General features: G+C 39.4%; 1 protein-coding gene across 1 annotated transcript; it reads right to left on the reverse strand.

Annotated features, from left to right (window-relative positions):
* Positions 1–1222: 1222 nt before the first annotated feature.
* On the reverse strand, positions 1223–10193 carry LOC122670951 (auxin response factor 1-like). Its single transcript, XM_043868006.1, has 15 exons — positions 9985–10193; positions 8889–9551; positions 8009–8124; positions 7209–7304; positions 7051–7107; positions 6543–6695; positions 6362–6446; positions 6157–6247; positions 5897–6061; positions 5115–5234; positions 4960–5035; positions 4308–4473; positions 3704–4218; positions 2502–2692; positions 1223–1462 (listed from the first exon to the last, which is right to left on the reverse strand). Exons 2-15 carry the CDS (start codon positions 8932–8934, stop codon positions 1288–1290), a joined length of 2052 nt encoding a protein of 683 aa, XP_043723941.1. The 5' UTR covers positions 8935–9551; positions 9985–10193; the 3' UTR covers positions 1223–1287.
* Positions 10194–13046: the final 2853 nt, after the last annotated feature.

Raw genomic sequence — 13046 nt, forward strand, 5'->3', positions numbered from 1 at the left:
CTATGGTTGGTGAAAATTGAGATTATCTGGAACTTCAACAAGCTCTTAGCTCTGGCCAGGAAGTCCCCTATATTTCTAATCCCAAAGCTATGGTTTCACACCTGAAAGCCTAAAATTGCCAAGATATGTGCAAATGCTAAGACAAGCCCAGCCCAGACAAGCCAGTCAAGTTGCCAAAAATCTATGTTAACGACAGCAAGGAAAGGAATTTGGAGTGTCCCACTCCCACCCATCATCCACCTACAATGTCTTATTCAGATTTGTCCATCACTGTTATAGCAGTTGAATAGTAATTCTTACCAGAGCACTCCACAAAGAAATAAAAAACTTACAATAATTCTTACCAAAAAGGAACCAACGCTAATGTGAGCGTGTGAGCGTGTGAGCGCAGAGAGAGACCCATAACCGCATAGCCATTTGCATTGGGTACATATTCCCCACCCCCATAGTCCCATACTCATTGTTATAAAAAGCATATCCCCCGACAGTCCGACAGATATCAGGGAGCACGCATGACCTTCTGGGCCAAAATAAACTAAAGAGAACGACTCGTCGACCTCCAAATATAAAAATAAAATAATATATTGAAAGACAATTTTCTATTTCAATTTCAATTTCAATTTTAAATTGATTTCGTGAAATAACCAACAAATAAACTGAAATTGTTTTGCTTGCATCGCCCTGATATATTTCAAGAATAAGAAATCATTTTGGTATTTAAATTTCTGAGGATTAATTCTCATCCTCTTTGGGAGGTTGATGGTGATGGTGATGGTGGTGGTGCCAGCGGGAATGGGAAAGGGGTAGTGATGAGACCATCACAAGGGTGGTGTTTTATTTTGACCATAAAATTAACCATGTGCTCATTCATTAAAGAATGACGCACAAGGCTCCTACTATTGCTGGGCCTGGGAGGATCAAATGTAAACAAAAAAAAATAGATGCAAAAATCAAATCAAACAATTTTCAAAATAAAAATCAACCCATGAAATCGGAATAGAAATCATATGAATTCAGGCCGAAGTAAAACAACAGATATAGCAGAACCCAACACCTAGCCATCACAGAACTAATTCCACTATAAATCGTGTGGCTACACAGCATGGGCCAGACTTTACATGCCACAGCAACACAGCCTCCCCAAAATATAGAAATCAAAAGGACATACAGGATACAGCTACAGAGTAAGTGCACTTCCCTTTTAATATCCTCTCCCCTCTCCTCCCTCCACCTTTTTTTATACCTTTTGAATACACACTTTCTGCTTCATGACAAACGAGTAACACGTCAGGAATTTGGCCCAATAAGGGGCGATTGATCTTCAGTGCCGTTAACTGCCACTTCAGAGTCTTGGATTCCCGATTTAGCCTCGCCATTAACCGGAAGCTTTGTCTTTGGCAATAATTTCTTCACCTCATCCGCCGTGTAAATAAAAATCTTCCTCACCATGCTACAGAACTCACTGCAAAAGAACAGAAAAACAAAAGGCAGCAAAGGGTATAAGATTATTGCAGAAACATTCACTTGCAACAAATCCAGATTCCAGACTGAATTTTACAACCCCAACCCCCCTCCCCAAAAACAGAGAGAGAGACAGAGGGACGACGCCTCAGGAAAGCACAGAATTTCGATTGCTTTCAAAACTGCACCTACACCTCTCCTCCCCAACCACCTTAAAAAAAGAAAGGTCGATGCAGTAAGGCTCAATGCAGCTGATCTGTAAGCATCGAGCCAAAGAGAGTAATAGGCTTCAGTCATCAATGATGTATAGACAAGCCCCAAAAGATCAATCGAGTCCTCAACTGTAGTGCATATGTTATAGATCAAGGACACATGCACACGGGAGTGGTACTAAAATAGAAATTCTGGTCAACCCTCACATTTACGCACTTGGGGGGCTAGTACATTCTAATGCCTTTTTCCCTCTCTTTTTGGGATGGGGCTGAATGAAGAGTTCATGTTCTTTCTGGATCAGTCACCCAAGTGCCACTACTCAAAGGTCAATCATGCAACTGCAATTTTTTTTGGGAGAGAACCATGGACCCACCATTATGCTATGCTGCTGCATCTGACGTCCTATCAGGACTGTCAGACCTCAAAGTTCAATCCATGGAGAATAATTCAATTAAGGCCCAGTCCAAGTACACTGGCACATCTGCCTTTCCACTATATCCATCGGCTTGATGCTTTATTTAGTCATAAGCAACCACATCCTTCTTTGTCACTCTTAACAATAGTTATTTCAGGCCTATTGTCCTTTTAAAACAAACTCCATAACAAATCCTTCCTTTGCTCAGAGAAATTATATGATAGAATGCTGGGGTAAATTCATAATACATTGAAGGCACTGTCTATCAAAAGAAAAATAGCCTTGCAGGTCAAACAAAAGGTGGCCAAAAGAGAAGTTGTTTCCCAACCCCACCCCACCCCCACCAACTAAGAGGGAGAGAGAGTAAAAACAAAGAAATATATCAGTCAAAAAGGGTCTGAATGAACTTAACTGCCAAGGGTCATCCCCAACCATCATCATGTCATCCTCATCATCCGTGTACACAACTTGCCATTTCTTTATGGGTCCAGATAATTCACCTTCAATGCTAAACATCTCCTCAAGTTTCCTCACCAGGTCTTCATAACAGTCTAATCGTGTCAAGTCGATAGCTCTCCCAACAGCCATTCCTTGCATGTGAACCTGAAAAAAAAAATATCATATCAATTTGTTTTACAGAGGGGTGGTGCTCAGCACAACAGCAAAAATTGTGCCATTGCAACCTAGTGGTCGTGGGTTTCAATCAGGAAACAGCCTCTCCACGAAGAGGGGGTAAGGCTGCGTACATTATGACAACCCCCCCCCCCAAAGACCCCACAGTGGCGGGAGCCTCCTGCACTGGGTACGCCCTTTTATCAATTTTGTTTTTGGTTTGCACCTAATAGTCATTCGCTAGGAAAACAAAAGCAAAAGTTAAATTTAAATAAGGATTTCCATCTTACAAAATGGATATTTCCCTTCATTTGTTTAAAAAAGCAAATCAGAAAAGGAGCAGACCAAGTGCCTCATAAAACATTTTAGAGGCTAAATTGGATGATCATTTCCGTAATTCCATTGCTGAAATACATGAGGTCTTATACTACAGCAACTGTCTAGTCAATGTGGTACAAATGGCTCTTCCCTCAACAAAGGAAAATTCTAATACCAACTTGAGTAACAGGAGGATAGGTTTTCCTGTGCTATTCTTTTATGCCATTCTCAAAGGACAATACCTATGCATATAAGAACTCTGACCTTAAAGAACTTAAAATAAAGCCTGGGAACCATTATAGTTCTTTCTGTTAGCATAATATGTGAAGGGGAATGGTCGGTAACAGTTTCCTACACTAACACTTAGAGAAGCCAAGCTGTGCATCCCAAATATCTGTCACGTGGCAGAGCAGGTGTGCCCAAATTGTGGACAGATAGGGCCCAGGATCCCTGCTCACATGTCAAGTATAAGATGGGCACCAGTAAGATGCATTTGCCATTTGTTCTCTCTCTATTTTACTTCTGTATCTCCTGGACGACTCCCTACAATTTATCTCAGATGCATTATCTTGTCAACAACTAATTGTTATGTCTTCCAATTCATAGCCCAGTCAGAACCAGCATCATCTTTATGGAAGTCTATACAACACTGTTAAATAGGAAATTAGTGCATTGCTCACATACCTTGGTGCAACTCCGAGTTTGCCTGCTTTGCATTTCCTGTGGAGATCTCAAGCATGATTTCTCAGGCTCACTGCTCACTGGAGGCATATCAAAACAATTGATATTTGATGGCTGAGATTGCCGATCAGAGTCTGCATCCATGGATGGAGCTGGTTGATCTTCCCCCACTCCACCAGCCAAAGTTACCACTGGTGAAGCCTCCTCCAAAGTAGAATTGCCAACCAACTGGATCCCAAACAGCCGGTAACCACTACCACTTTCTGGTCGCTTTTCTCCAGATGCTCTATTAACAGTTGCAGTCAAGGAATCGGTTGGAATTTCTGCATGGTTAGGCCAGTACATTGGATTGCCGGAAACTGCAGCCTGAGAATTATTTCCGTTGAATCCAAGAGAGCCTGCCTTTGTGATGGAGGAAAAGAGGGGAACAGAATTGGGCGATGGATACAGGTCTCGCCCATTTTGTAAGCCAGAATACGAGAAAGTCGATGGAGACTCAACATTGGGTTTCCACATACCTAATTGGACAAGGAAAAATGCCATTCTTATTGGTATCAACAAAAAAGAAAAGAAGCAATGAAACAGTACCAGGGGAAAAAATCCACACCAAATACTGAAATATCAGGAGTTGGTGAAGGTAAAACCGGGGGTCGTGCACGTTTGTTCCTATGCACTGGTTGGGAGTTCGAAGGAGCAGCTGCCACTAATGGCTCCAATTCCCATGGTGAAACTTTATCCGGACGTGGGATTGATGATGGTTCGTCCCATTGAACCTAGACATCAGGATGACATCATTCACAATTCCAAGACAAATAAATTACCTCGAATAGAACAGAAAATAAAGAGAAAACAAAAGGATGCCAAGATAATCCATAGACTGCATAAGAGAGTCTTAGCATTCAATTTGAACCTCAACACAAGGAGCAAGTTGAGGTAGCCTATACACCAAGGCCTTTGAGTGATTGGACAATTTCAAGAGAGTATCCAGCAATCTTTCCCGAAGACCTTAACAAGTTCTCCAGAGTTCAACTCTCAAGTGGGGCTTTTAATGCCAACTGAAACCACCATGAGAACATTGCAAAAACATGACTGTGCGTGATCAAAGCCTTGACATCCAACAACCAAAGGGTATGTTATGTTAAAGGCCCAAATAAGGCTACTTATAATACCACTAGCCCTTCAGCCAAGAACTTGGAAATCTTCATTACTTGAAAAAATTGTGCAGGCCAGTACTAAGTACAAGATCCAGTAGAATTTACCTTCAACGATCTCCACTCAGAATCTGCCCAACAAGAAGATGCAGCCTCTCCAACACCAACAATAGTACCACTGAACCTGTATAATTATAGAAAGCAAGCTTGTAGTTGGATATTTCCACTGCATATCAAAATAATAAGCCAATAACACAACATACCTTCTTTCAGGAGCTTCCTCACCCTCAAATCTCATTTTAAACCGCATCCCAACAGATAACTTGTGTTTCTGTGCTTCAAGGTACTTGTTGACACTAATGATAAACTCAGAACGACTTGTCCTGAAAGGAAATAGGACTGGTTCAGCAAAATACTTGTCTGTTTTTTATTAACAAACAGAAACTAGAATTAGGAAGATTCAACCAATAGACAGACCCAATATTACTTCATGGCAGTTGACTAGTTTCACATGCCTGTGCCTATCATATTCACAAATCTTTTTATAGCACATCATAGGCAAAGAAAGTTGTTATTTTAATTAGGTTGCCATTAAAAAAATCTTGGAGAAATCAGGAAGATAAAGCACCCCACTAATTCAAAAAAGTGGATCTTACCTTGTGTTTTAATAAGTAGAAATCTCATTAAGACCCAAAGGTAGATCAAGAAGTCCTTAAATATTTACCCAAAAAAAAAAGTTCTTAACAAAATGAAGTTTCTCATGAGAAATTGAAGGCTTGTCATCAAAATATGGATTTCTTAATACAGAATTTCTCATGAAATTGAAGGTTTGTTATCAAAATATTGCCAGTTTCAAAGTCAGGGAGTTTCTTACTGACACACATGACTCAAAATCAGAACTTAATATCCAATTTCTCAATTGAGTAGAAGTTTCTGAACATTAATGAGGAAAAAAATTTGAGATAATGGAAAGAAATAGCCAAAAGAACCAACACTTGTAATAACATAAAAGACCAACTTTTATGAACATAAGGAGATACCAAACCTTGGCTTATAGAAAACAGAGAAGAGGGTTTCAGTTGTTGTGGCATGAGATGCAGTGGCAAGTACCCCAAGATGCATGCTGTGACTGGAAATAACAGACGATGGCATATTATTCAGCAGCCTCATGAGCCTCCTTACTCCAACACGCAGCTCTCCATTCTCACCTCTATTAAATTGTTAAAATGCAGCAGTTCACAGCGTTACAATCAATAATCAATAAAACTGGAAATGTTTAATCAAATAAATAGTGCTGCAACTTACCTAAGGAATATAAATGCATCACCCGCTACCAGTCTCTTGGAACTGACAAAGACACTCCATCCAGTTGTTAGTAAGTGACGCCGAGGTTGCCCTGAAAGCAATTGGCTTTGGACATTGACAGTAGTTCATAAAGCAAAGACTAGAACTCCCAACACAAAGATCAAATTGTAACCCGATCTTCAAAATTCAGTTAAAAGAATCAAACCTCGGAAAATATGACGAAAATGCCATTCATTTCCATGCAGATCTGTGGCAACCAATTCTTGCCAAGGTGGATGCTGGGACATATCCTGAACAGGGAACAAGAATTCAATGCAGCTTAGAGTGGAAAAATGACACCTAATTGAACAATCCAAAATGAAGCTAATGTTGAATTAAAAGCTCACCAATGGTGGTAGGCAATCATCAGCATGCCTTCTAAGAACAGAGAATCCCCCATGGGTGCTTGTGTCAGAAGCAGTAAGTGTCTTGCAAAACGAATGAACCGTATACCTTGGAGGTTCTGGAAGTGGAGGATCAGGCTTGGTAACCTCACTTTGCTAGCCCCAAGGTAGGAGGAAAATAACAAAAGAGACATGAAACAGCACACCAGCAATTCCAGTTAATTCCTAAACAATGCATTACGAGGTATATGTTCAAACCAGACTCTCAATACTAGTGATATACCGACAACATGCTATTTAAGATTTTATGGCCATGCTAACCCGTATCAATACCGATTATGGGATCTATGCACCAGGAAGAATGTAACATTTCTTCTTATAAAAAAATGAATAGAAGAGGATGGAAGGAGAAATGCGGACAGACGCAACCCTGTCGGACACCTCACATCCATGTCCTTGTTATATAGAATACCAATAATTCACTTTTTAAGCGGATACCAGGAAAACTCACATCGTGTTCAGGGAGTAGAGTGATCTGTGCATAAACCTCATCAGTTTCTGGCTCTGCCTACACGTCGAAAGAAAGAGTATGAAATAACTAGGGAAAAGGAAAAGTTAACCAAGCCCTTATTCTTGTGAGAATCATAAAAATGATCTGCACATACTCACCCTGAGGTGCACATGAACTACTTTGCATAGGATTTTTGATGGCAGATTGAATGATGGCATCTCCTGGTCCAGACCTTGGTGTGTTGATGCCTCAAGCTATAATAAGATATTAAATAAGCAAACAAACAAATATAAATAATGTACAATTTGTTCATCCTTCCCTAATGCAAGAGAAGCTTAATATGTTCACAGTTTTTGACTGAATTGAGAATTAAGAAAATTTTTAAGCGAGATTTGACACAGTTTGATAAAATGTGTTTTACAAATATACACGAACCAAAAACAAAATTGCAATTCAAATCTTGGGTTAAGGAATTTTAAAAAATAAAAAAAAAGTATATTTGTTTCCATACACGTAAGATTTGCTCTGAACATAAAAGCTGACGAGTGGAGTCTTGAATTAAACTCCCAAACAATTCCCCCCCCCCCCAATACATATGTATATAGATACACACTAATACTATATTAAAGAAAAAATAAAACCTAAAAGCATATCCCAGAATTATGACAAAGTAACTGCAGTTTAAGTCCAACCAGATAGCTTTCACATTGCCATTAAGGAGGCCGCACTTAAAATTATATCTATTAATTGATCTTAATGAAAGAGGTATTTATTGCAGATTGAGACCAAATAAAGTTTCCAAGGCCCTTCTTTCCTTTTTCCCTTTTTTAAAGGTTTTTCCCCCTTTAATTTAGCACTAAATCATCTTTCAACAATCATCCATGTATGGTTAGAATTAGATCCTAGGTTCTTAGGTTTATTTTCCTCAGAATAGACCAAATAGAGCAGTTCAATCTACCTGTTCCATATGACCTTGGGGGAAGTAGTAAACCCGTTCTCCCTCCCGAGGTACAGTGACCAAAGGGCCAGCACAGGCATGCCAGAGTTCCTTGTATAAAATATCAGCAGAGGCCCCTATAAAAAACAGACAGAGACATAAATAAACCACAAAGAACTTGAGGGAGAGGAAAAAAGAGGCATAAAAAAAAACCAGATATCAAGTTTGAGCACCACATGCTCCATACAAGAACAGAGCATAATATTTTGATTGCAGACTTTCCACTGAATATGCAGCTTGAACCACAATAAGAAGAGAACAAAATCTTACACCTACACGAACAAAAGCAACACAAGAAGTAACGCCACAAGTGCAAAGACGAATTGCCACATTGAACAATCATCAGAGAAATGCACGGTCAAAGGTAATGACATTGCCAAATGCCAATGTTAGAATAGGGTCTGAGATCAGACATGGGGTAATGAACTTAAGGTCAATGTCAATCGCAGGTGTGGGTCTCATTTTGAGGTGCCCAGGTTAATGCAGCTCGTTTAGGTATAAATGAGCCACTCAGTTATCTACATTGCCAGATAATCTGTGTACGGATGGACGAAAATAGAACAGCTTAAAGCAAAAGCTTAGAACAAAATTAAGATTAAAGAAAGAAACCTATCTCCTCTCCCTATAATAGTTCCATATAATCAGTGAAATACCCTTCTAAGGTTATTCAAGCAATTTTCTCTTCCCCAAGAACAGAAACTAAAAAGTTATTGCAACCAATTCATACATCCCAAAAAATATTAAACTTTAAACATCCCGGACTTCTCTCCTTAAAGCTAAAGGCAGTCGAGAAATATTCAATATTTTGACGAAAATTTAAAAAAAAAAAAAAAAAATGCACCTGAGTTGGGTCCTTCAGAGGAATGATTTAATGAAGCCATTGCCATGAAACTCCAATATAAGATCCTCACAAGCAGTCTATCTACAACACAGTCTTGCCAGAAAGAAGACACGAAAGAGGTGATCCTGTTCTATTCGACAGTAGAGAAGGTCTCCGAACCAAACCGCCAGATCAATCTCTCCAAAACAACCCACTCACTCCTGTATTGAGAGAGAATTTTTCACCCCATACAAACCAGATGGAGAAATCCTGTGTCAAAGGCAATTTGACCGTGAGCTTTTAATCTTCACCAACCATACAGATTCCGTACTCAGATGTCTACATCACTCCAGGTATTTTACCCCCCAACCCTGTGGTCTCCATAAGCAACCCGTAAAGCATAGAGCTCGTTATTATACCAATCCCTATTAATTGCTTATGGATATGCTTAACGACGAATGGGAGAGCTATTTAACTCAGGTGCGGCTGAAACAGCTCATTAAACAGTATAAATGACTTCGTGTCAGTCTGTTCCGCTCCCACTCCCGGAATTATAACTTTAAACGCTCGCCTTAAATGCACAAAGCTGTTAGATCTTTAACGCCGATGAAGTAAATAAGAAACTGATGTTTCAAGAACCATATCTGCCGCCGTTGATCCGTACCTTGAACACCGGTGAAGCTTCTGCCAGAAAAGGTTGGATGAAAAATCAGAACCTGAAAAAAGGGATAAAAAGAAATCCGATTATGCAGGCAATAGCTCGGTCAGAGGGGCGGAGGAGAACCATGCAATGCAAAAGGTTCTTCAAGAACCAATAAAGCTAACTTGGAATGAACACACAAGGAAAGATGCTTGATCCTCTAAGGATTTCTCCTTGGCCAGCTTTGTTTTAGAGCCGCAGCAGGTGTTTCCCCAAAATAGGAAAAAAATGGAGAGATGGATAACACGAGTACCACGACGCCTATCTGTAAAGACAGGTGGAACGAGGCAAGACGAAGAAATCGAACAAGGAGGACTATAGACTCAAAAAAGTCTTTAAGTCCACTAACCCCTCAAATCTACAGCGACAATGAAACTAAGGAGATTCAAAGATACTATTGCAGCCGTAATCTCTTACCTAGTCTATGTTTCCACTGATAGGGACCACAGGAAATGCCTCAGAATCTGCGGGAATATGCTGGAAACTCGTTGTTTCTACTCAACACGCTCAAAAATTCGCCATTTCTGTCCAGACAAGCTCGATCGAACGAAGTATTCAGAAATTATCCAATATAATGGTAAAACAAGCTCGATCTCTAACAGAAATTTGTGTTCCACAGAAAATCGAAGCAGCAACCCAAGAGAGAGACGATGTGTGATCGATGTTTAACTGTTTAAGTGATGAAACTTGAGTATTCCTGCAAACTCGCTTGTCTGCTGTCGCCTGTCGATGCTGCCTCTTTTTCAGTTCATCTTTTCCACGCAAACCGAGATTTTTCCTTTTACCCCTTTCTCTCTCTCTCTCTCCCGCTCGCTTAGGAATTTTTTTTTCTTTTTTCCCTCTTCTCTAGGTTTTCTCTCTCTCGCTCTCGAAGTTGAACGATGAGTGCGCAATGCGCATCCACTCTCCGACACTGGCTACACCTCCACAAAACTCTCTCTCTCTCTCTCTCTCTCTCTCTAAAACAGCGATCGCGTGCCCTGAAACCCCTACAAGCTTCTTCTTCACGCGCAAAAAGATGAATAAAAATCATTCAGCTCCTCTCAACATTTCACCCTAATCACCACAGTGACACTGACGCTTCCTCTATTCTACTCTGCCCCCACACTCGACCAGCCGGTTCCACGTGTCGTTTCCCTGTTGGCCTACTACACCGGTGGGGTCAGCTTCGAAAAACTGTTCTCATAACTCTCCAGGCTTCATGTTTTTAGCGATAACTCCGGTTCAACCAGACCGTAGTTTGGTAGGGTTGAGGCCTATTATATTTCCGGTTGCCCACACGTGGCATCATCAGTATGAGGACCCACTTTTTGGACAAATATAATAATTGAATGTCTCCTCCGTTGCATGCTCGCCACGTGTACAACACAACCTGGAAAAGACTGACGAGATTCTATGCAGTTTCAGGAATCTTTTTCTATTTCTGATTACCAGAAATAGGCCCAAATCCTTTGTACAAATCAGGAAATTTTAGGGATACTAGTTGGAACGTAACGAGGACATTTTAGTCCAATGATTCGGTTCGGCCAAAAACCTTGAAAGGCGCATAATCGCATACAATTAATATGACGTCATGCATAAGAACTGTAGGTTATTTTGGTAATTTAATATCCTAGCTGAATCAGGGTTAGTTTTTTTACAGTCATGCTGGCTTATCAATGAATGCAAACGGCGTTGGCAGATTGACGGCGATCGTTAGGTGAGGGGTGTGGGCAATTAATAATTAACTTTTTTAAAGGGGGTTGTTTATTGACTGTCGGGGTTGAGGCAGGCAGAGGGGGCTGGCCAGTAAATATTCCGGCAGACTAAAAATAAGGAAAGGGTAGGTCTTTGATTTCTCTACTCTTCATCTCAAATTTTTTATTATTTACAATACAAGTCCTAATTTTTTATTTAATTTTAATTTGGACTCCTATGGCATGCGTATTTATGTATGTATATAGTTTTATTTTATTAAATTTTAAGTGGGGCCCATAAGATAAGGTTCCTCGATCTTTATAGGTAGATTATCTTTGTCCCCAAGTCCCGGGAGGAGGGGAATAACCGAATAAGGTTAGTCGTCTTTCATCTTGATCCCATTCATTAGTTTCTCTCTTACTTTCTTTCCAGTCTTCACATGTGATCTGAAACAAACCATTTGAAAAGGATTCCGTAGATTGGAAGTGGACATTGAAAAGGACAAGACTGGGTCCTTGACCAATCCCAGGGCGACAAATCACAAAGATCGATAGGTGGGGTGTCTTTTGTAAATTAAAATGGAATAAGGTGTAATTGGTAACCATTAATTTTCAATGGGATTAATAAAAGAATAGTTATTGGGGTTTTATAAAATTAAAAAAATAATAGTTATTAATGTAATAATGGAAGGTGATGTTTCTTAAAGTCACAAAATAAATTTTAATTTAAGAATTAGGAGAGTGCACAGTATGACAGTAATATCGGAATGGACATATGATATGTCCGCATAACAAATTATATATTTGTCAATGACTAATTTAAACAAGATTTCTCTATCCAACGGTCGAAGTAGACATATGATATGTCCACATGAGAGAATATATATTTGTCAACCACTGTGATACTAATAATTTATCATTTAAAAAATATGACTTGTCGACCTAGAGTTTTTCGTATAGAAGACTATAAATCTTCTCCGATCACTTGACAATATGGCGAAATAAGAGGGATGAGTGTCGGATGTACGATCTACTAGTATATGGTGGATTAGAGTCAAATACTATACATAACTAGTCATGTAGCTTTTGGATATAAAATAGTAATTTTTCAATTAACGTTAGGACAAAATTTTCCTCCACCCATGGGGACGATTCACCCACCATCCTAGGGTTTTTCACCACGGGTGGAGGGAAACTCAATCCTTAAACATAATATTTTTTTGGGTAAATTACACATCACCTTCTGGTTTTCAACCGAAACTCAGATCACCCCCTGATTTTTGAAAAAACTCAAATCACCCCCTCTACAGTAATGATGTTAGTCTGTTGTTAGTTATTAGTGTGAAAATACTATTTTACCCTTGTACTAAAACATTATAATTAAATTTACAATACTACCCTTCCTCCATCTTCAACATTGGTCAAGGGTAGTTTAAGGATTTAAATTTATTTAACTGGCTAACATCATCACTTAACATTATAAAACTAACGGTAGGGACTAATTTGTCATATTGGGGTCTAAACCAGGGGGTGATCTGAGTTTCGTTTGAAAACTAGGAGGTGATGTATAATTTACCCTATTTCTTTCATATTTTTTTAGATCATTAAATATCTCTAGACCACCAATCACAAGTATTTAAATCCCCTATTAGATATCTCATCTCATGATTAATACATAAAATTCGTTGACTTTGATGGGATGATTTTGGATCAAAGTTAACGGCTAAACTTAATCCTCTAAACTACCTCAATTTAATGGACATGGTCATAAAATTGTTCATCTAATCCTTCTTGGCATGTTCA

This window comes from Telopea speciosissima, chromosome 1 (assembly GCF_018873765.1).
Source record: "Telopea speciosissima isolate NSW1024214 ecotype Mountain lineage chromosome 1, Tspe_v1, whole genome shotgun sequence".
Taxonomy (NCBI): domain Eukaryota; kingdom Viridiplantae; phylum Streptophyta; class Magnoliopsida; order Proteales; family Proteaceae; genus Telopea; species Telopea speciosissima.